The sequence below is a fragment of the Poeciliopsis prolifica genome, unplaced genomic scaffold (assembly GCF_027474105.1).
Source record: "Poeciliopsis prolifica strain line A6 unplaced genomic scaffold, Auburn_PproV2 SCAFFOLD027, whole genome shotgun sequence".
Classification (NCBI taxonomy): domain Eukaryota; kingdom Metazoa; phylum Chordata; class Actinopteri; order Cyprinodontiformes; family Poeciliidae; genus Poeciliopsis; species Poeciliopsis prolifica.
Window position 1 is genome coordinate 3,692,642 of NW_026562402.1, and position 24,253 is coordinate 3,716,894.

Genomic DNA, 24,253 nt, shown 5'->3' on the forward strand with positions numbered 1-24,253 from the left:
GTTACAATAACAATATGGATAGAAATTTTTCAATTATTGTTTTGCCTCTGAAAAAAAAAATACTTTTTTTCCCCTCATTCCATTTATGCAAATTGAATTGTTTCTGCGCTTGATGAGTTTTCGCATTGTTTTGGTGAGCAGTACTTAAAAAAAACTCCAAAACTTGATTCTTTTTCATCCCACGCACAGAAATGTGCTCATGCAGCCAATAAAACGAATATCTTCTTCTGCAGTAACGACAAAAAACACATTTTCTGAAGGGACTTTAAACCGATGAATGAAAAAAAAAGGGAAATTACGATTGCTTTGTATTCTGAAATGGTGTACAGAGATTGCTAGTTATAAAGGCCTATAAATGACTTTTCCAAAAATAAATGTAGTTAAAAAAAATTAGTAAGATTTCAAATTCCTCTGTATGTTTGGTTTGATAAGTGAATTGGAGTTTCTCCATTAATACAGAACCCGCTCACCTCAGACACCTCAGGAGAGGCGACTTCCTGGTCCCCAAAGATGTCGGCTGTGTGGGAAACAACAGGAAGGCTGCGGCCGACAGGCAAAACTACATAATCAGGCCTCGCCGTCCTCCTGGCTCACGCTTCCATCAGGAAGCAAAAGAGATCACACGGCTCTTTCATCGCAACTACAGTACGCAGCAAAAGGCTGCCAGGAATCAATAGCAGCATGTTGGAGGCACTGACCATGAGCTGAAAACTGCTGATAGTAACGAATAAAAACTAATATTATACGACATTGTCTAAAGGAGCACCGCTGGTGTACGAGTGCTAAGGGGGGGCTGCTGCACGGCGGCGCACATGAAAGAACTTTATGAAAGGATTCTGTACAAAGATGACGGTGTTTCCTTACCTCAGCTCTTGTCCTACGAGCTCAATGGGAACTGAAAGAAAAAAAAAGGAAGGAGAGGAAAAGAGAACGGGGAGAACAAAAGTGAATGACTGCTCAGAACACAGCGCTGCTAAAAGAAACCCAGATCAATAAATAACAAATGCATACGAACCCCATGAGGATTTTCTCATAGAGGCTTACATGCTGCTGAACGTGTGATCAGATGGGGGGGGGGGAACACACCTTCTGAGTTTACTGACACACATACATATATATTTATATCTAAACATACACACATCAGCACACATGCAAGATCGAGCATGAAACAAAATGCAGTGCACAATGTGGCAGGTGAAACACCCTCCCTCCCTCCCCTTGTCCCCCCTCCCCCACCCACACACACGCGGAAAGCCTATATCAGCCCACTGCTGCTCAGAAAGGAGGCTGGTTATGTGCAGACTTCAGCAAGAAAACAAGATTAATTGTTACACTTTAGTTATCATAATTGAGAAAATGAAATTAAAAAGCAAAAAAAAAAAAGTGCCTTCATCAGTAGAAAACAGGACTTCTTTCAGGGGCAACTTATAGTAATTGCCTCGAAAACATAAATCAAGCTGTGCTGGCGCGCAGCAGCCCGCGGCCGTGGGGATTGCGAGGCAACGATGGGCATGAACGAGTTGGGAGAAATATCCTATTTTCATTTGGAGCAAAATAAGAAAACAATAGCATCCTGGAGAATTCAGTTTGGGCTCTGATATCACATGCATTAATCACATGTCAGAAACAGCCTGGGTAGCTGGCTACTCCAAAAGCAAAGAAAATAAACACTAACACACACAGGCTTCTTATTTGTGTGTGTGTGTGTGTGTGTGTGTGTGTGTGTGTGTGTGTGTGTGTGTGTGTGTGTGTGTGTGTGTGTGTGTGTGTGTGTGTGTGTGTGTGTGTGTGTGTGTGTGTGTGTGTGCAACATTTCAGTTTCTCGGTCTTTCATCATGCGGTTGGAATGACTGGACGCCTTCTTGCACTCTGAATGCTTGGTGAACTGACGCTCTGCTGTCTCTCTTCAAAACATCAAACATACACACACACACTAAAAATGAAAGTTTTATAAATATGTGCATATTAGACACTCATTCAAGGACACACCATACATAAATTACCAATCTCTTGTGAAAATTCCTAGTGAAACATGAAAACATGCCCAGGATTCCTTCTAATCGTCAGAGTCGCAGCTGAACTGATTTGAAGACAGTTTTCTGTTTCTGCGGCAGATGTTTTCCTACATTAACGTTTTGCATTATCTTTTTTGTCAAAAAGGGTTTAGATTCAAAACACAAGGCCTCAACGCTTTCAGAAAATCTTTACACGCATCAGGTGACAGAGATGGCAAAAAAAAACCAATGTTGATGATATCACCTTCACATTAATGTTGTTTTATCTAAAAAAAACACATTTCAAAGCACTTTGTGTAATAAAAAAAATTAAAAAATAAACTCGTTCTATTAAATCTAGATACTGTTAAAATGAGATCAATCGAATTTCATATATGTACTTATGAAATATAAATAACTTGCGCGTTTATTCTCATTTCAGTAACCATCGCAGCCCCTGAGGGTTCTTTTTTATCCAATAAAACTTAAAATAATTTCTAATTTCATTTCACTTTCAAAGCTAAACAATTTGAGCTGAAAGTTTGGGTGTAGAGCTGGCTGATCTCCTTAGTACCTGAAAACGTCTGGTCTAAAGTCAGCAAAACTACACACATGTGAAACAGCAACGCAACAAGATGTCCAGCAAACCCATTACTCACTAAGTTTGATTTAAACAAACAAACAAACAAACAAACAAAAACCTGAGATCCTGAGAGACTAAACGATTTAGGCTTGGCCTATAGTAATCTTTAAATCAAGCAAATAAACTTAGCAAGGATTTTGTTCATCTTGGAATCTCTAATCGGAAGCTCAGGTTAGCACGAACAAACATATAGAAAATGGATTGAAGGATTGGTTCCCATACATAGTTATGGTCATGTTATGACTGATCATCTACATAAACTTGATTCTGCAGCTTGAGTCAAACTTTAACTAGTGCTACACAACAGGAAGTAAAAATGTTGGGGGAAATGAAAGAAATCGGGTTTCTGGAAATGTTGCTTCTGACTTTTCCAGACTCAACTTGGTTGATCGGAATAAACAGTTAAACAGTGTTAGTCTGGAAATACCAATATGTTGTCTTGTTCAATGCTTCTCCAGTGATTCCACACTGGACCAGTAGAAACAATAACTAAAACATCTGGATTATCTAGAAATACACATGGGCAAAAATAGTTACTCCCTAAGCTAAATTTTGCATAAACTCTTCTACAAGGAACATATGCAACAAAACCAAGTCATCAGTCAGCTCCAGTAGACGAGCGGAGGATGTTTGGATGTGAATCAGGGGGACTGGATGTGTATTTAACAGCTGCAAAAAGCTTGACAAGGTGGAGAGACGCTGCCGACGCTCACCTCTGATTCCCTTTGACCGAGTGCGAGTTCGCTTGTCGTCACCCTCCACACTCATCTGGGATGAAAGGAAGAGGCAAGAAGGGGAGGAAAGAGAAAAGCAAACAAGGGGAGAAATGGGAGGAAACAGAAAAGAGCGAGAGAGAAAGAGACAGTCAGTGGTTAGTTGTGGAAAAAAAGCCCCCAGAGTTCATTGTCTTTGTGTGCTTCAAAACAGCTGCTATAAAAAGATCCGTTCAAAATGTTCCCGTTCAAACACAGATGAAGTGTGGCGCTGACGCAAAAGAGGCCGTCGCATCGAGACACTTGTGTTCACACACACCGCTGCATTGCCACAGAAAAAAATAAACCCAAAACAAAAACACACTTAAAACATGCTAACATCATGTTCGCTTCATCACAAATGAGGGTTACATGGAAAACAAACTAGGAACACCCACCAACCCACCCACCCCCCAACACTCCCCCTGTAATTTCCTGCTTCTGAGTGCTGCTCATGATTGTGGTCTGCGCGGAGGCAACAGGCGGCGCCGGCGCAGGGGGCCGCGGCCCCTGTGAGCAGAGGGGCCGACAATCATAACTACGCTGAATATAATAATAAAGCGAAAACACACGGGCTGCTGTAATAACCCTTTTAAGAAGAGGAGACGAGTGCGTCAATGTGTGTGTGTGTGTGTGTGTGTTTGTGCCTCGGCTTTTAAAGCCACAAAGGAGCAGGTGTTAACCCTTGTGCACACGCGCACACGTGCACACACTGACCATGGACCACACCTCCTCATTGCTACCTCTACACGCTTAGGGTTCCTCTATAAAGCTATCAGATGCTCTCTAGACACAATGGAGCCATTAGCTTTGATTACTGGACTCTGTTTTTTTATATAAATATATATTTCTGCTCTCCCTTCTTTCTGTCCCACACTTCCTTCTGCACGCTCCCCGTCTACCAGCCTTTCATCCCCCCTACAGACACGCCGGCTTGCCCATCCACTTAACTGCTTTGTAGCTCCTCTTTAGTCAAGTTGGCACAGTCACAGTGGGATTCAAACATAGGGTCTTGGTTTCTCTGAGTCGTTTTTTTCTCTCTCGTCTTCACCCTATTTGGCAGAACCCCTTTCCTGCTAATAGACTACTTATGAAAAGAAGGAGAGGACGAAGGATGCGAGGAGGATGAAACAAGCTGTTGTTCTTGTTAAAGGCTTTTTTTCGCCCCTGACTCCCATCGAGGGTACATTCATTAGCGGTTGGCCGAAGGTACAGGTGCAGCCCCCCGCCCCCCGACCCCCTCCTTCCTGTTCCCCGCCTCAGCCCGCTCCTCTCCGGCCTCAACGTTTTCAATCCAGCTACGTCGCTTTCTGTCCAGCCACTACCGAGCGCTTCAGTCCTTCTGAGAGGGAAGACAAGTGTATCATAGTTATTTGTGAGCTTGTCATATGTTTTCTTGCGTTCAACCCAGAATTAACTTCAGTGTCTAAATGTGGAAAGATTGCCAACTTCAAAGGGAAAACAATGGATTCTTTTTTTCCTAACATCTGTTTTTATCAGATTTTTGAAAGCCGTAGATTTTTTTTTTTTTACATACGAAGAGCAACTGCCTGCCACAGGATGTTGTGACCATGCCCTACTGAAAAGTCGACAATATTAACCCTAAAGCAATAATTGTAAACATTGCTTCCGATAAGGCTAAAGCCAAAGCCAAAGCTCTCTTCCAGCACTGTACTCAGTTTAAATTAATGCTGACATGCTAAAGCACTAAATTCAGCCGTTTAGCGGGTATTTGTCTAATTAACATCAAAGTGTTGCATTTTTGTATTTCATGTAAGTTTTGTTTACCTTACTCCTTTGTTTGAATAAGGTAAACAATTGATCAATAAAGATTGATCACAAAAAAAGAGAAAATGAGGAGGGAAAACACAACAATCTTCACCTGCTTTGTGATATGAGCAACAACATAAACTACTGATTACCTGAAAAGCTCTTAACAGTCGATAAGTGAACCTTCACCACAGATTGCAATGTTTATTCAACTGAAGGTTTACAAAATAGCCAAGTGAATTTGTGCTTGAGAATTAAAATAATTAATTTGGGGAAGCTAATTGCCCTTAGGAAAAAGTTTGTAAAAGTTAGTAAAAAGCAGTAAATAAAAAATTTGCCGCTCTACTGCAGCATTAGCGGATTAGTGGAAGTGTGCCGGCCACTGCAACCAGATTATTTTCAAAAATCTAATTGACAGGACTCCATTATGATCAGAATTCATAATCTGTCATATTTCATAGGAAGGGGATCAGAATCATGACCAATAAACATGACATGGAATACTAAATCTTAAAAAGAATGAAACTGAATAATAAGGGAGATTTAAATAAACTGAATTGCATTGATTTAAATGAACTCTCTAAGCTAATTCAAGTTCATAGTCTGAAAGCTGGCAGAAAACTAGAAGAACAACTAAAATGACAATAAAACTCTTCAGCCAGCCAGGGCCAGTTCACAGCTTGGTCAGCTCTAACCAGTGACCAGCCAGTTTGAAACTCAAAACCTTGACCTTTCTCTGACTGGTGAATGCGTCATGATTCAGCTCTACCAGGTAACAATAACACCTTTTGGAGTAGATGTTGTTACTGAGCGAAGAAGACTCAAAGCTGTCTAATTTCAGTAAAGTGCTTAAAAATGAAATCAGAAAAGAATAAAATTGTTTAAAATGTTATTTAAAAGGTAAATTTGCTGTACATCCAGACGACCTTCAAATAGCCAGCAGTGTGAAGGACACTCGGCTGAACTGAGTGTCCTTCAGACCTCAGTCTGCCAAGGAACACACAAGATCTCGAAATGTTGGTGGTAAAAGAACAACGGCAAGAGTCAGAGCTTCTTATGCTACTACTGGTGTAAGAAAGCTCAATCTGAAACTACATAGTCATGTTCTTGATGTTTTAAAATAACACTGATGTGTCTCAAACACACGATGCTGCTTTTTCAACTGGTATAAAGTTCCTATCAAATAGGCTATAAAAACATATTTTGAATGATCTCTGCATCTTCCTAAATGGCAATACTTAAAGAAACAGCTGAGTCGACTAGTTTCTTTTTTGGCAGCTTAAAGCTTTTGGAAAATCAGACGCAACAAATTGGAGGGTGTCCTTTTATCCTCAACCTGATATTTTCAACCTGAAGTTTTCTTTTGTTTTTGTTTTATTTATTTTTCTATAGACATCCCAGAGTGGACGTAGCACTTTTGCTTAAAGTCTTCAGTACTAACACGTTTAAAATTTTAGCCATTACCACCTCAAAAACAATTGGCCATTTCTTCTATTTAATAAATCCTCTGTGATGAAAATAAAAACTTTGTAACCAGTAGGGAGGCTGATGGATCGTTCTGTTTGATTCAGTTGATTTATTTAGTGGCAGTTCACAGCATGTATCACCTGAAGGCCTGAGAATAAAGTCTAACAGGTTAAACTGGGCAAAATCTGCTTCAGAACCATTTTAACTGGCTGAATGTAACCACAGGCCAACATAGAGGATGTTTCCAGCTACACAGTAAAACATATTGCACTGTTGTGCTTTTTTTTTCCCCTTGCGTCCTCCTTACATCAAGAGTCACCGGGTGAATCAAAACCTGGACTGAAAAGGCCTCCTGTTGCTTTCATGTTTGTGTAACCATAGTTACGTACATTCAAATAGGTAAGCATATCAGAGTCCTCTTCTCTTTCCTGTCCCTTTTTTTTATTCCTCAGTTCCAGCTCATTAAATTTGCATGAACACAAATTCATAGCAAATAAATCCCAACGCAGACAGGCAGGCGAGAACCAGGATCTCTTTCAAAGGCCTCCGAGAACTCAAAACTTGTCCTTTACAGTCGTTTAAGTAGAGCACACCGACAATGAATGCATATGGGAGCACAGACGGCGCGGTCAGTACGGAAACGGGGAGAAAAAGGAGTTGGTGTGCAGAACCTGCTGTAGGTCCGTGCATGTCATGTGCTTTAACGAGTGTGAAATGTGCAGAGCAGCTGCCAGGGGAGGGGGGAGTTGAGAAGAAAAAGAAATAGGAGGAGGAAGAAGACAGCGCTCGTCCCTTCAGGCTGTCTTGTACATTATCAATTACGTCCTCCTTTGTGTGCAGCGGCCGGAGCAGGAGGGCCGCAGCTCTGCTCCCGATTCTGACAGCTCCATGTAAATGTCTGACTGGGGGCGGGGGGCAACGTCTTCACAGAGAAGGTCACCCTCCATCCCCTGGTGCACGTAAATGACTCTTTTATCCATTTTCGGGTTTACAACAACTGATGAGGGGAAGGAGGCAGGTTAAGGTGGAGAGAGAAGGCGGAGGAGGCTGACCTGCGTACAGCAGCTGCCAATTAGAGCAGAGCTTCAGAGCCTCCATGTTGGAGAACCTCTCTGCACTTTCACCCTGACAGTTCACAGGAGGCAGAGCAGATACGGCGGAGGAGGGAGCGGGGCAGATGTCATGTTACCAAACTTGTATGTGAAAAAGAACGGAGCATGTGTGACCACACAGTGGGTCATATGTGTGTCTGCCGTCAGAGGTTTGCCATTTACAGGCTGAGTCATCCTGATGTGACTCAGGGCTCAGAGTCAAGTCTCTTCCAGCTCTGATCCGGGGTCAGATCCTACAGCTGTCGTAAAGGGAAACAATAAGAGGAGGGGTAAGGCCGAGCTATCAGGAGGTTTTTTTATTGATTATTAACCGTGTCTCATTCAGGATTAAAAACATAAATGTTTCTATGAGCTAAAGCAAGATCTGATGCAAAGTCAGAGTCCGTTCAGGAAAAGAACGGACTCTGGAGTACATCAGCTCATTAGAGCAGCAGGGTGAACAGTGAACTACGAGCTGCAGGTTTCCTCCTGACGTTCAATATTTACTCTTCCCACATTCAGTGGTGGGAATACTGCACAATATAGATGTCATGAATTACTTCACAAAAGGTAGAAAAAAGGTAATTTTCTGATTTCCAACATTTCCCTGTACAAAATATTACAAATGTCTATTCCTGCTTCTTTAATGATAACATTTGTTTCAAGATTTTAACAGGTTAAATTTGATTCATTAAATTCGTAGATTTTAACATGTTAAAAGTTTTAGCACAAATAATCCCATTTTTTTTCTTTCTTTTTTTTTTTTTATGTACAAAAGTTATGGGACCTTTGTTTTCTTACGTTACTGGTAGGGCCAGTAAATCTGACAGACTCACTGGAGGTTAATCTCTGCTTCAAAAACGGACCTGATGGGACGTTTGGAAAGTTCTGTTCAAGTTGTGCTAAAATGAGCTAGCCTATTAGAGATGCCTTTCAAGCCTTGGCGAGATGGAACAACACAAACATCCCCAACGCTGATGTCAGCGTCCACAGTCCTAAAGAAGTTACACGGACGATCAGGGCTTCTTGAAACCTAAGTGCTGGTAGAGGAGCACTTAGGACCAATGTGATGGTTGAGGAACCTAAACAGGAGATTGAAAACTATAAATATCTTTACTGTTAAGTTCATATGTCTATTTATGCAATAATGTAGCAGCAAAGTGGATTTTTTAATTGTGACTGGTGCTTATTTTGTCAAGATATAGTCTTCAATTAACTGTGATTAATTCATTGCAGACCTGCAATTCACAAGATTAAGCATTTTAACAGGAGTCGAGCTAGTATTTAGACATAAATGCTGGTCATGATTGAGAGGAGAAGTAACCAAACAAAAAAAAAACAGTTTGAGACAATGGCCAGCTAATCCAGGGCTAGCCCCTGCACATTCTGACTCTTGGGCTGATTTTTTATGTGTGACCCCTGATGAGGCGTTTAAAAGCAGCACCTCTCACTCCTCGGATGTGGCAGAAATCAAACCCAATCAATAAAAGTCATCTCTTCAGATGAACCCGAGCCATCAGGGGGAAGCAGAACTACTTTTACAGAGCCCAGGGGAAAACAACACCCCCACTCCTCCTGCTTCCAGCCCCCACCTCCACCCCCACTTCAATCCCTCCATCTCTTTGTTGGATGCCCCCTCTCAGTTGCTCGGCTCTGGAAAAAAAAATAATAATAACAAAAAAAAAAAAAAACAGGGATCAGGTGTTTAGAGAATCCTTGAAATTGTGGCAGCGGGGGTCAGAAGTTTCTCCGCTCTGCTGATAACGCTGAATATCATTGACCAAAATAAATAAATAAATAAAAAAATAAAAATCATGAGCCGCTCAAGGACATCCTTTTTTTTCTTCTTCTTCTTATTGTGAGTCCTGTGAAGTGAACTCAGCAGCAGGAAAAAAGCTGAGCTGTGCTGAGCTTAACTAAACCGAGCCGGAGCCGAGGCCGAGGCAAGGGATGGGCGGGGCCGGGAGCCCAGCAGAGATTTGATGTGCTGCTTGATTCATGTGCCCCCCCACCCCCACATCCTATCCCAACCCCCACACTGCAAAATAACAACACACACAAACACACGCGACCCCTCCTTCCTCCATCCGAGCCAACTTTCCCCGCTGAGTTAGGGATCAGGGAAATGCCCAGGAAGCAGAATCAGCTCTGGAAAAGAGGGCGTTGATGGGTGTGGTGAGTGGGGAGAATAAGGTGGAGGAGGGCGGGGGGGAAGTGGAGCGGGGAGGGGCGGATGTCACTCACCATGATTGGTCGACGGCTCTGCAGTCTCTGGGAGGCCTGACAGCGGCTGCTATTCCTCTCGCCTCGTGTCCACCGCTGGTTCACCAGCTCACCCCGAAACTCATTTTCTGAAGGACGGAAACGAGGGAGGGGGCAGGACATAGTGAAGGGAGGGAGGGGAACACAGGAGAGTGAGGGTGAGAGAGAGGGGGAAAAAAATATATGTAAAATCATCAGCATCAGTACCGGTGGATGGGGTTTGGGTGAGGGGAGAGTAAAGTGGAGGGGGTTTTATTAAGTGGAAGAGGAGGAAGCACAAAGCCGTCTAAGAGCCACAGCTGGGATCCCTGTCACTTCGCTATTAGAATCAATCAAACCTGCACATTTTGATCCAGCTTTCCGAGGCCCGTGTATGATTAGAGAGAGGGTGAGGAGTGGGGGAGCAAATCAAACATAAATCAAACCTTTTTCCTTCACCCTCTCATCCTCTCCACCCCCCTGTTGTTGATGATTTGTTTTTTGTATTCTTCCTCCATCAGGGTAAAAGCATTGGGTCCCATCTTTGTAATGCCGTCCCAGGAGAAGCAGACTCTCTGGTTCTAAAGACATGGCAGACTGGAGGTGACGAATCTAACAGCCGAGCTGCAGCTTTAAGTTCAACCAGAGTGCAGTGCATTACACTATGAACGCCCAAGGCTGAACTTTTCAACTAATGCAGCTTTAAGACACCTCAAACACACACTCTCCCTCTGTGCGCACGTGTGTGTGTGTGTGTGTGTGTCATTGCCGTTTTCAGGCCCAGCTGGTGCTGTGAAATCCGACTCCTTTTCAGATACATCTCCACCCTTTAGCTTCACCCTCTGCAGGCAGGTGCTGGCTGTTGTGAAACAGGAAGTGTCCTTGAGTTTACACTCAACTCTGAGCAAACAGAAACCCAAACAGAGCGAGGTCTGGGTCACTCTGTCGTAGAAGTTCATCAAAGCTGCAGTATGTAATGTGCAGTATGTAATGTGTGTGAACATATACAATCTCCTCCACCTCTTCCCTGAGTTCCTGTTCCCTTCTGAAGAAATGCATCTCTCCTGAACAAAGACAACCAATCAGAGCCAGAAGGAGGGGCTTAATGCTGTCAATCATCCCCATAAACTCCCCCTCAACGCACTAATGGCGCAGAAACAACTTACTGTCACAAGAAAACCGTTTATCTGCCTCCATCACTGGCCATGCTAACCAACTTGACGTAGCCTGATAGGCTATGCTAGCCGCAGCATAGCAGAGAGCCAGGGAGCAGTGCCACACAGGATGATTGACAGCACTAAGACCCACCTCCGGGCTCTGATTGGTTGTTTTTAGTTAGGAGAAGGCAGAGAAACTTAATTTTTTCACAGTGAAATTTTTTCCACATAGTGACAGTTTGTAAACATAAACATCACGTTGTTTATAAAAGCTACAGCATTAAAGCAGCTCATTGTGAAATAATTCCTCTAGATTCCAACGTTAAATGCCATAATGTTGTTTTCTAAAGCACTCTGGCGTTTGGAGTGGGTAGACGCAAACCTGTCCCCCTCTGTCTCCATTATTCTCTTCCCTCCCCAAACGTCCTGTGGCTGAACCTAAACTGCAAGATAAAAGTGGGCTGATGGGATTCTGTGGGCTCTCTCCTCCCTGCTTCACCTCAGCACTCTTCAGAAAACGCTTGTTTATCAACTTTCATCTGCCAGCAGAAAAAAAAAAGTGATTACAGCAGCAGTACTGTTGGTCTGCATCTCTATCTCAGCTATCCGTGTCTCCGCAGACACACAAACCGCTTTATTACAGAGGGAAGCGGAGCATCCATCCGGCCGCTCCACGTTCAGCTGGGATGCCGGGAAGGTGAAAGAGGATTTTTCAGGACAAGCAGCCTCCGGCTGTGACCGCTTCTCAGGTTGCAAACACATGTGGACGTTTCAGAGCGCTTAAAATCTCAGGAAAAAAGGTTATGAAAAGTGATCAAAGTGACCCCTCCTTTGTTTTGTTTTTTATCTCTGGTTTTATCCCGCCTCTGTGCTGACAGGGAGACTAATCAGAGCTCCTGCTTCCTGTTGGATCACACGCTGCTCATCCACACCTAAAAACATGCAAAGCTCATTATTTCATGGTGAAAATTGGAGGAGCGCGAGACAATTAGCTGTTCGCTGGGGGAGGCCCGGATCGGGAGGTGGGAACGATTGGGAGACGAATACAAAATGAGGAAGTTTTTAAAAATCAAATCCCATTTTATAAAAAGACAAAATCTATGAAACAAACACTTCGGTTTTACTGTTGATTCAAACTAAAGAAAAAAACCCCGTAAACTTTAGGATCAAGTAATGCTATTACGGTAGTGGGGCTTACTCCGCTAGGACAATGGAGCAAAGAGGCCTAAATCCAGAGTTAGATTAAACAGCAGGGTGTTCAATCAGTGACAGTAATACGGCAGGCCCAGATATACAGGCCTGCTCCTGTTCAGCGGGATTTACTGACAACTTTGTGTGATTACAGCAATCCCCGCAGTAGAGACGGACAGGTCCAAAGGTGGGCTTTGTCTCTGTCAAAAAACGTGAAAGAAACGCCGAGCAAGAGGTCAGGAATGAGTTTATGATGCAGAGTTGATGAGTACAAACACTGAGGTGAGTTAAAACAAAGAGCAGCAGATGTCCAATTTTTCAATTATAGGATAATTGGAGGGAGGCGATGGAGGGGCCTGGGGCGGATTTAGAGGAAGCCCCTTCGGGGCTTTCGTGACCTCGGTATCAAATGTGTCACCAGAACACAAACTGTAAGAACGAGCAGAACGACTCATGCATCAAACATTTTTTTAAGTCTCAAATGGATCTTACCTCGCTAGTCCTGCCTATTTAGTAGGACTTCTTTTTTAATTAGCGTTCTTTTATTTTAATCAATTTCTCCTTCAGAGCTGAGGCATGAAATTCATTCTTCCCGTTCTTTCGATGCAGATGCCTCCTCTCTCCATTGAGAGCGTACGCGCGGGGTGACCCTGACCTTTGCCCGTGTTGCTGAGATTCTTGATACAGGCTCCGGGAAGAGGAGGGTGCAATTTGGCCCCAGCTGCTCTTCCAGCTCCCTCCCTCCTCCAGGCACCTGCTATCCTCACTGCCGCATGCTTTTTAGGCCCTCACAAATACGCGAAGTCTCCTCTTATCACAGGAAAACAAAACAAAAAAAGGATGCAAAGGAGAAATGTCTAGTCTATACTTCACTGTCCTCTGACAACATAAGGCACCAATAACCTAATTCTGTAATCCCCTTCCCCAAACTAGGATACACTATAAAAAAGGAATTTTGCGAGGAATTAAATACAGACAGATACCACTAAATTAATTCATATGTTAACATTTTTCTTTTTATATAAACTGTCTTGATGTAAAAAATTCTACATAAACATTTTTAAAAGAATTTCATGGAGGATGTTGATTCAGTCAGTCATGATTCTCATTTGTTGTCGGACAGACAACAACAAGCTAATATGTTTATATAACTCGTAAGATGAATTAATAAGTAAATTGTGCAAAGTTAACAAACACAGTGAGATTTGTAGGTGAAACAGATTCTCTGTTGAGGATTTTTGTAAAAGTTTGAAACAGCTTTAAATGGCTGCCAAGCGCTATCGCTAAAGTCAAGTCTTGACTTTTTTTAATCGTTATTTTAACAGGATAAAATCTCACTAGGATTAAAAACTTATTTTTCAAGGGAGTTCTGGTCAAGAGGCGGCAAAGAAAAAAAAGGCTTTAAGTGCCACCACTAAAATCAAGCGTGCCAGCATGATTAGATTCAGTGTCTTCTCTTTGGACTTTTTTAAAACCTTTATTTTACCAGAATACATTCGCACTAAGACTAAAAACTCATTCTGTCGTTTTCTATTTTACAAAAAAAAAATGACAAGTGATAAAAAAAAATCAGCTTTATGAACTTTAAGTTTAAGACACTAAATGAAATAAGTTCGGCCATGTCATGACTAGGATTCATGACATGACAGGACATTTCTTCATGAAAGTCGTAGTAGTGCTAAGTTAGCCAATATGGCTGCTGCATACAAAGAATGCAGTTGCAGCTACAGTTTTTGCACATTGGACTGTTTGTATCGTTTTGCACACAGTAGTGTACAACTTCTATTTATGAAAGTGCTTCTTTGAAACTGGAAAAAAAATTAGTTGATAATTGTTATAAATGTTAGCGATTAGCACTACACCCACATTCACTTACTGAATGGCCGCAATGTGGCTTAACAGCGCTGTGTGCACACAGATGAATGTCTGGTTGCTGTGTGAGGGACTTTGGAGTCCTCAGACTTGATAAAGTGTTGCAAGTACAGGCTATTCTCTCCTGCTTCGACCTTTTATTATTATTATTATTATTATCGTTTCTTTCTCATAAGCTTGGAAAAACACGCCAGGTGAGGATAGTCTTCATATTTTGTTCCTGTTTAATTTAGTTCAATAAGTAACTTTTAAGTAATGTATTTATGTTTTTTAGGTCAACCACAACTCTCCTTTTTTTGTTTCACCTACTCTTCCCAAATAAAATTACAATTCAAAAAAGTGTTTTTTTTCCTATCTGGGTGGAATTACAGAAAAAGTTAAACTAAGGTGCTAAGTCGACACATTTTTTTGTAGAATTACAACATTTAGAAACTGGTTAAATCGGCCTAAAATTTTCCAGCCAACAGCAAAAGCCTCAGAACTAAAACACACCTGGTTCTGCATTCAGAAGCCTTCTGTTTATTTGCCTGACTGGTTGGTGCTCCAAAACACTCAGCTGAAGTTTTTTTGTTGTTGTTGTTTTTTTCTGCTGGGATGGACGGCAAAGTTACAGAGCGCCCTGACATAACGCTCCGCGCATCCTCATCCTTCATCTCCTTCCTCCATCTTAGGACGCAGGTGCTCTGACAAACCACGAGGCGCACACGGAGCACATTAAGCGGTCATGTAAGCAAAGCAAGAAGGTGGGAGGGGGAGGAGGAGGAGGAGGGGAGAAGGAGAAGGAGGAGGAGATAGGAATTAAAAATAAAAGATCCCAATCTGCACCGAGCCGCTGAATGGCTTTGAGAAAAGCGCTGAAATGAGGCTGCGCTTATTTCTGAGGACTTTTTTTCCCCCTTTTCCCTTTGAATCTGCGCACTATGAAAGGCGGCTGACATTTGAAGGGACCGTCTCTGTTTTTTTTTCTCGCTGCAGAAGATCAAATGGCCAACCCCTCCCTCCCTTCCTCCATCCATGCATCCATCCATCCATGTATTCATCCATCCATCTATCTATCCATCCATCCATCCTTCCGTCCTGCCATCCTTCCATCTGCATCTTTACGCTCAGCATCCCAACACCTCCTATAATCGGACACACGGCTAACAGCGGGGAGGTCAGTCGGTCGGCGGAGACATTAAGGGGGGAGATCTATCACCGGAGATCCGGAAGGTGAAACTAGAGGACGGGGCGCACTTCAGCTGCGACCCGGTCCGATAAGTTGGAACAAAAATACGGCGCGTTCAAAACAAATAATTAAAGAAAACAATTATTTATTTATTACGCATAGAGGATGCTTCAGCTGATAAACTGTGAGCAATAAACACGCAGCTTCACCGAGCATCTGGAGAAGCAGCGCCATGCTTCCTCTGACTATTAAACATTTAAAGCTTCAATCTATTCCCGACGAGACGGAGCACAACACACCACACACACACACACACACACACACACACACACACACACACACACTGAAGAAAAACATTAACTTTGTTTTGCTGTAAGTTTCAATTCCGCACCAGAAATGTTAAATGAATCAAACAGAATCCAACATCAGTCGGGAGAAAAATCCACGTCCCCAAACAATGATGCGGACGAACATGAAAGTTATGCAAAAAGAGCCCTCTCACATCTGATCATCAAACACGCACACACGCACACACACACACACGCAAACGCGCACACACACACACGCAAACGCGCACACACGCGCGCGCTTATTTCTAGTTACCTGCATCCAATTAGATGTGTTGGTTTTCGGTCCTCGCTGCGCTCCCAGAGTTCCGCCGCTGCTCAATTTGTTCGCTTTAAAAGATATCCCAAGTAAAGATTTGTAAAAAAAAAAAAAAAAAAAAAAAAAAAAAAAAAAAAAAAGAAAAGAAAAAGAAAAAAAAAGAGAGCAGCTATCCCGTTTCCAAAGATGCGAGGAATGAGAGGGGGGGAGCGGGAGGAAGGTCGCAGCGGCCTCTCCTTACGCAGCGCATCGGCGCATGGCTCCGCATCCACGCGTTAAGATGTTTGTAAGCAAAAACATGGCTTCATTTGCCTTTGTCAGCGAGGAGGAAGGGGGGAAAAAAACGTAATATTGACTTACCTTTCCCTCATGAGCCATTGTACCACCCCCCACCTCCCTCCCTCCATCCCGGCCCCTCTCCACCCCTCCAAACCCCCCTCCCCACCCTCCTCCAACTCCTCCCTCCGCCCTTTGCCATGACATCACGGAAGCTGTAGTAAAACCTCCAGCATCACATGGGCAGGGCTTAGGACCCCCTCCCTTTTACTACACACACTCTGCCCCCCCCCCCCCCTTCCCCCCCTCGCTCCTCCCTCTTCAGACTTTCTCTATCTCTGACTTCAAACCAGATTTCCACCCCACATCATTTCCCAGATATGAAGCCCCCCAGCCCCCCCACGCCTCCACCTGCTTCCAACCATTTCAAACAGCATCCTGCCATCACAGTTCACACCACGCTGAGCGCAGATTTTACACATTTCAAGTTCCACAAATGAAGAGCCAGACTGAGCGATAAACGAATTTTGCAGCTTCGCTAAAAGATGAGGAAGTTATTGAATAATCAAAAATTATGATTGTTAATTTTTTTTTTTTTTTCAAAGTGAGGCTCGGATTAAATCGCTTATTGTTTTTGGTTTCTTTTCATACAAAAAAGATACGCTGAGGGAGAAAAAAAATAATTTAATTAATTGTAGCAATCTGTATATATTTAACTCTTGTTTTTAATCAGAAATTAGTAGCAATAAGGTGAGTTTAAAAACTAAAAAAACACTTAAAGAAAGTAATAAAACTAAAAAATTTTCTCATCTAGTTTTATTTTAAGAAAAATATTATTTTCACATCTGTTTTATCCTTTATGCTGAACAGAGACCAAACATAAGAATCAGTTTGAGATTGAGGCGTTCAGCAGAACTAAAAATACACATTTTAAATAATAAGATGGTACAAACATTTTGTTTTTTGTTGGGTTTTTTTGACACTGAGCTTCTACACTGCAGTGACTGCTGTAGGAGCTGCAGTTCGTCACAATATCCGACTTCAGCGTTAGAAATGTAGCTAAATCAGTGACATCCTGATGAAATATGAAGAAGAATATCTTTGGAGAGGTAATAAAGTTCAACGCTTCCCGAAGTGTATGTTTGTAGCGCAGACGTTGCTTGACGTTTCAGTCAGAGTCGAGTCAACACAGTTCAGACCAGCAGGAGCTCAGACGGTCCTCAAATACCGGGCTGGACTGAGGTATATGCAAACCAAATAACTTGACAGGCTGACAAGTTCTATGCAGACTTCAAAAATACTTTCATGGTTTTAAAGCAAAGGTGACAGACATCCATTTCTAATACACTAACCCAATTGTAACTTTCTGTATATATATTTTTCTAGGCAAAAAGAAGCCATTGTGGTGGCTGACGAGGGCCTCAAACATTCTTGGACCGGCTCTGAGTCAACGTTTTTGAACCCAACGTTTTCTCCCCCGGTGGCACTTCCCAGTAATTCATTCAGAGATTGCTCCCCCTCCCCACGTGGTCCAAAAATGGATATAGTAGTTGTGCTGATAGTTTTTATATGACAGCATCTGATAACTCCTCTGAATGGAAAGGTTTAACGTCTCTGAAAGGAACTCTGCTGGAAATTATTTATGCGCCGTGGAAGCAGAGCATATCAGCGTGGAATTATCAGAGTGGGAAAGCAGCTAAAAGAGCGATCAGAGTGAGAAACAGATTTTTTATTATTTTGATCGTTTTCGTAAACAACAAACAGCGAATCTTGACGGTGCAACTTGGACCCAGCCCCAAAATGTTGCTCACACTGCGGTTTTTGAGACCATTAGTGGAAATGACAACCATTCATTACAAGCCATTTGAGAATAGTCACCACAAATGCCATCCTTTATCTGCTGTCTCCACGCCACGCACGCAGGGAATATTCAAAAAGCCCAACCTTCAGCTTTCTGAAATTCTATTAAATTCTTATCTCTTTGCAGCAGGCTCTTTTTGTGCAATCCCATTGTTATGCATTGGAGCTGAAATCAATCACCGGGCCGTGCGCACCGCCATCAGTATGATTTCAGACTGTGGCTGCAGAGAGAGGGAGGAAAGGATTCACAACTGCAGCAACAACACCATCGACAATCAAATAAACAAAGGAGAGGCTGAGGAGGGCTGAAGGGGCCTGGGGGCCCGCGGGGCGGAGGGAGGAGGTGATCCCTGATCCAAGAGGAAGTGGGAAGTTTGATCCCAGGCAGGTGAGTTTCTACAGATAGGCCACAAATGAACTCCAACCACTGCTGCAGCTGCTGCAGCAGCGCTGGGAGGCTTCAGCACTGTGGACAGCTCCAGCAGGCCGAGGTGAGCTCTGCTCTCAGAACCCCGGAGAGCTCCGCTGTGCCGCTCCGTCACTCCTGGAAGGGAAACAAAGACCCTCCGGCCTGATCTGAGGAAACTCAAGTTTAATGGCTTCCTCTCCAAAAAAGCCACGAGGAAAACCCAGAGTCTGAACGTGATTTCAGTTCGCCTTCAATTCACCGCCCAGATCTGCTCCCTACTTCTGACACTCAGCCTGAAAACATCTACCGGAAGACGAGGAACTTCCATAGATGTTCCTCGTCTATGGAACATCTATTCCTTTATTAAGGAATTCCTTATTTAATAAGTGCAGAAAACTTTTGTGACCATTATGCTGTCTCCTTCTGTGGTGGATGACAACTATGAACGTTCTTCTGTCACCATGGAGGATTTATTACAAGCAAAACTAACAAAAACTCTGATAACTTGATAGTGAAAATCAGTGTTGATTTTGCACCAAAAGCAATAAAACTGAGAAACGACCTTCATTTTACATACTTATTAAATCAACTTTAAATGAAGACTAGATTAATCTGAACTGAACTTATGACATGGATCATTCCGAGTTTAAACTGATTCGTTTAATAATCCAGACAAACTTTCTCATTTGTCCTTCCAGAATGAAAAACAAATAAATACATCCCATTAAAACTGTATTCCATCAAACTGAAACACTTGACCACGGAGGTCAGAGGAACGCAGGAGCAACCTGGGTCTTCCCAGGACGAGCCGGAGGGGATCAGAGCCGAACTTGAATAATTAAAGGCGGCTTTCTTTGCGGGGATCAGGCAGCAGCCGCGCCATCAGCTGGGAAAACTTTTCCTCTGTTGTTCACAAGTATGTGTGGATGCAGATGGCACCGAGGCCTCGCAGCTCTTATGGATATATTGTGCGGCGCTGAGCAGCCAGTATAAATATTACATGGGGGCAGCAGCTGACTGGGCGCTGAGGCGGGGACCGGGGGAGGCCCCTGTAGTCCCTCGACAGATGGAACAAGCCGACAGACTAACACAACAACAACACACACACACAAAAAGTTTTTTAATAAGCCCGCAGCCTGGCATTGTCCCCGCGGTACCAGGACCACACGGTCCCCTAGGGGACCAACTGTCCTTTGTCTGGATGGACTGCTTTTCTCTTTCTTTTTAGCTTCTCCCCACAAAGCGACTCAAACTTTCAGCTTTTGCTTTGCAGCAGAAACTTGAAGTTTCTTGGTCTGGATGTGGAGGAGTTTGAAAGCGATTACCCGGATGTGATGTGCGCTTCGGGAACATGTCGAATCATTCCATCCGGACCGGATCCGAATAAGACTCAGAAATTATTTATTTATTTATTTATTTTATGCCGAGCGGAGTTTTTGTTTGTTTGTTTGTTTTGTTTTGTTTTTAGTTGAAGTCAAACGCATTATGATGACAGACGGAGAGAAACTCGCTCTTTTTAGGCGCCCTTGAGATGCCGGAGCACAAAGCTCATCTCTTAGAAAAAAAGAAAGAAAGAAAAAAGTTGCGCAAAAAATACGAGACAGAAAATAGAAAAAGAGTTACGAACCCAAAAAAGAGCGGCACAGCTTCATGTTTGCGCTCTTCTTCTTCTTCCTCCTCCTCTGAGTTTCTTCTGTCCCGCAGCCACCGCACAGAGTCCCGCAGGCAAGTTCAACTTCTGAGCGACAAAGTTTGAAGAACTTTACCGACTTCAACTCCCAGCGACCCCCCCTTCACCTCCGGAACCCCCCCATCCAAAACCCTGGAGTTCAGCCAGTCCAGGGGGGCGGGGCTACGCGCCTGATTGACGCTGCGGAAAACAGCCAATGGGAAGAGGAGCTGGAGCCAATCCAGAGCTCCCAGTGTCAGCTTTCAACAACAATAACGCTGAGCTCCAACAAAGAGCATCTGCTGCGGCCCGAACTTCTCCCGGTCCGAGCCGCAGCCTGAAAACTGTCTGCCACCTCATCCTCCACACCTGATTGGACAAAAACAAAAACAAAACCTCCAAGACCACTTCCTGAACATTTGAGCACATGCACCTGATGGAGCTGTTTTACTGGGAGGACTGGTGGACGTGTGCAGGTCTCTGTGGGAACACAAAGGGCGATTTCCGGGAAGGTTTTTTTTCCCGCTATGGAGGCCTATTGACGGCGTCTGAGTCTGGGACGGACAGACACGTCCTCCCTCCCCACAGCAGATGGTCTGCCAGATAATGAGCTCTCCCATTGCTAGCTCCCATTATCCCCCTCATAACACCCCCTCCTCCCAGAATACTCATTTTTCCAAGATGGCATAAAGGGGGTTAAAGCAACCCCAACACACTCTCCGTTTCATGTTATCTGATAAATTATTGCTTTGTGGCTGTTTGTTGTGTTTGGCTTTGTATCACCAAACAGCTCAGCTGCATCCAGCTGAAGGATCTTTTTAAGAATTCAAAATGTGAGTTATTCTGTAAATAACTTGACGAAACTAATCTGATTTTTATTCATCGTTGAATATGTTGCGCTTCAAAAAAAACAAAAACAAAAAAAAAACTCAAAAGCTGAACAGAAACCAGCCGGCCTTCAGGTGAAATCGGTTCCGCATCTGAACTCGTGTTTTCCAACACAGTGCAGTTTAAAAAGAAACTTTTCAAACCATCTGTCTCTTTATATTGGACTTGCAAGCAGCCAGAGATTTGTCTGATCTTTTAAATTGGCCATGATTAATAATTCTCTAGACTTAAAATGTTTTCTTTTTCTTTTTTTGAATCAAGAAAGCAGAAAAGCTCAGTTTACTGCTGATCAGCTGGAGGATGACGCACTTTTCAGGTGTCAGATCTGAAGAGGTTTAACAGTTTTGTTAAATCTCTTCAGAAGTGTCTTTTTTTGTACACTTCTACAGTTTCTTCCCATGTTTTGAACAACAGAGACACACCATCTGGAGACATGACAGACTCTCTCCATCTCTACCTGAAATTCCCATTTTCCATCTTTCCACGATGGAAGGTTTTTAGAGTCAACCTAAGAAACGGGAACAAAATGTGTCTTAGTGGCAGGAGCCTAAAGGTTCTGGAGGCCACATTAAATGCATTTTTCCGTTTATACCGTTAGATTATTTTCTTGACATAATGTAAATTTCGATTAAGTCTTAGCATGGTCTTCTTGTCCGCTATGTTTTAAGAAAATAAAACTTCACAGTGCATAAAGTTCCACAAACCTTCTGTCAGAAAAAAAGCCAAAGATCTTGTTGACTGATTTTTTTTATAAAGTAGAAGAATTCCTACAGTATTTGAAGAGTTTAAACTACTTTAAACTACACAAAACTTGTGTTCACTGTTACATGTTTTAAGTTTAACCAAATATTCCTAAAGGCCAGCAGTGTTCATTTCATTTTAAGTAACAATTGGTGACTTAACAAGTGAAAGCAGCACAGTTTAAAAGATTCAGAATGAGCTTTAATGAAGCTTGAGCTCTTCAAAGGCTTGTGAGGTATAAGGAAGATGTTTCCTAAAGAGCAGCAGATGAGTGTAAGGAGATGCGTCTGCAGGTGGACAGGGTCAGATGTCAGACAGGTTGAGATAAGTTCACGAGGAAGAAGAAAACAAAAGGCTCTGACCTTCTGCTCGCAGAACTCTGACCTAAATATCACAGACAATCTCTGCAAAGGCCTGGAATGAGCTTTGCTCTTTCGCTGCCATTTTCCCAGAGCTGGGAGCGTCTGGGACCCTCGGAGCGCATCTCTTCACCCTCAGCCCTTCTCAGACGCCACCTGACTGAAATTACTTTGGCAAATAAATAAATCTTTACAATTATTTTTCTCTTACAGCCAGGTTGTGACAAAGTAAAGTCGCTTTTAGAGAAATGAAGTTCCGACCTGAGAAAACATGAATCCGTCTCAGTTTCAGCACCACACCACATCGTCTTCCTGACTCCGACCCCTTCCTGTCTGGGATTGGCCAACTTTAAAAAACTGCAAACTTACAAACAGAACGAGATTAGATTTTGCCTTTGACCGCCACCGCCGTCCTCAGACTCACAGAACAACAAGCCTTCAGTCGGTGGATGCCAAAAGGCCTCAACAAAGCACCTCAGTGCGGCACATCAGGGGTGAGAAAACAGCATACGGGCATGTTAATGAAGGACGGCGTCTTTAACCCAGGACTTAAGCCTGAACTCTCACTGCTCAACAGAGTCTGCTAAAACCCAAACAGTCCTGCATGGAGACAATTATTTTTGATGTGGGAAAACCTCATCTGACTGTAGTCAGATGAGTTCAAAATATGAACAAAAGAAAGGAACCAATATCACTGAACCTATTATTATGACTTGCTAGAAAGTATAAAACACAAAAACTAAACTTTCTGTCTTCTTAATGCTATTATGTGATACATAAAGTTGATAAAATACATAGGAAGTCTAATACATTTCTACTCAAACTGGGTAATTGTGTGTTGTTTAAAATAAATGTAAATAATAAATTAATAATAAATCACCTTAATATGTAATAATAATACATTTGATTCAAAAAGATGAGTTCAGAGCACCTTACAAAAATAGAACCAGTGGAGAAATGGTGGAACAAGCTGATCGGTCACAGTGAAGGTGTTTGTGTCGTCGCTGTATTATTGTTTTCTGAACGACCAGGAAAAGAAATTCAATTGGTGATGGAGCAAAACAATGCCGACAGAGGAAAAAGAAATAGCAAAAGTTACGATTCAAAATGAATTAAGCAAAGAAGCGGTGTGATTTTAGTTGTTGTCACATGAGGAAATGAAAAGGAAACATTTTAAATGCATCAGTGATAAATAAGCAGGCATATCTTTAGGCAGCTCAGTTTCAGCGGCTGCACTGTCAGTGTTTAACATATGAGAGACATCTTCCTGTCAGTCACAAGGCTGCGGGAAGAGCCGAGAGGTCAGGGGTCAGCTGTCTCAGCTTTCATTTCTGGAAAAAAAAAAAACTATGTTGAGATCTGAATTTATTTTCATTTTACCAAATATCAGACGGGCAAAAACATCGGGTTATAGTTCAGCTGTCTCTTTCTGGATATCTGAAAATATGAAATACTACGACTTTATCAGGTTTACAGACAGAATATATTAGAGATAATTCTGCTGATGGAAACGTCGATCATAGTTTTTGTCAAAAACTTTTATTTCTGGACCAAAGCAAAACGTATTCAAAATGATGAATGTAAAACATATCCATCTGGAATTAATCTAAAGTTGTTGTTTTTTTTTCAAATAGAATAAAATAAATAAATTTACTGTAACTATAAGGGCAACTTGTGGGAGGAAGCAGGAGTACCCAGAAAGAACTCAGACATCAAAGTCTCATTAAATCTCATAATCAGTAACAAATACAGCTGCATCAGTCGATCTTTACTTACATAACTAAAAAAAAAACAAAAAAAAACACACACACGCACACACACGCACGCACACACGCACACGCACACACACACACACACACACACACACACACACACACACACACACACACACACACACACACTACCTGTCTTCATCTCAGTACACACAAGAGACAGAGGGACACAAATCTGGAATGAATTCACTGCTGATTAAAGTCTCTTTCTGAGTGTTTGGACAAAGAAGGTGTCACTGTTGAGGAGCACTGCTGGCTCTACACACACACACACGTGCACACACGCACACACACACCCATACATAAGAACTGGAGGCAAATGAACAG

General features: G+C 42.7%; 1 protein-coding gene across 3 annotated transcripts in view; it reads right to left on the bottom strand.

The window, feature by feature from the left end:
* Positions 1-24,253, bottom strand: part of myt1b (myelin transcription factor 1b) — a 132,871-nt gene that overhangs the window by 29,130 nt on the left and 79,488 nt on the right. The window contains exons 1-4 of one of the 3 annotated variants that reach the window (XM_055048295.1): positions 20,125-20,254; positions 9,962-10,068; positions 3,351-3,405; positions 865-895 (exon numbers count right to left, since the gene is read on the bottom strand). In XM_055048295.1, the coding sequence (XP_054904270.1) occupies positions 865-895; positions 3,351-3,405; positions 9,962-10,068; positions 20,125-20,149 (218 nt within the window). In that variant the 5' untranslated portion in view covers positions 20,150-20,254. Of the gene's footprint in view, positions 1-864; positions 896-3,350; positions 3,406-9,961; positions 10,069-15,949; positions 16,333-20,124; positions 20,255-24,253 lie in introns of those variants that run through there. The other 2 variants (XM_055048296.1, XM_055048294.1) reach the window with 2 other exon arrangements.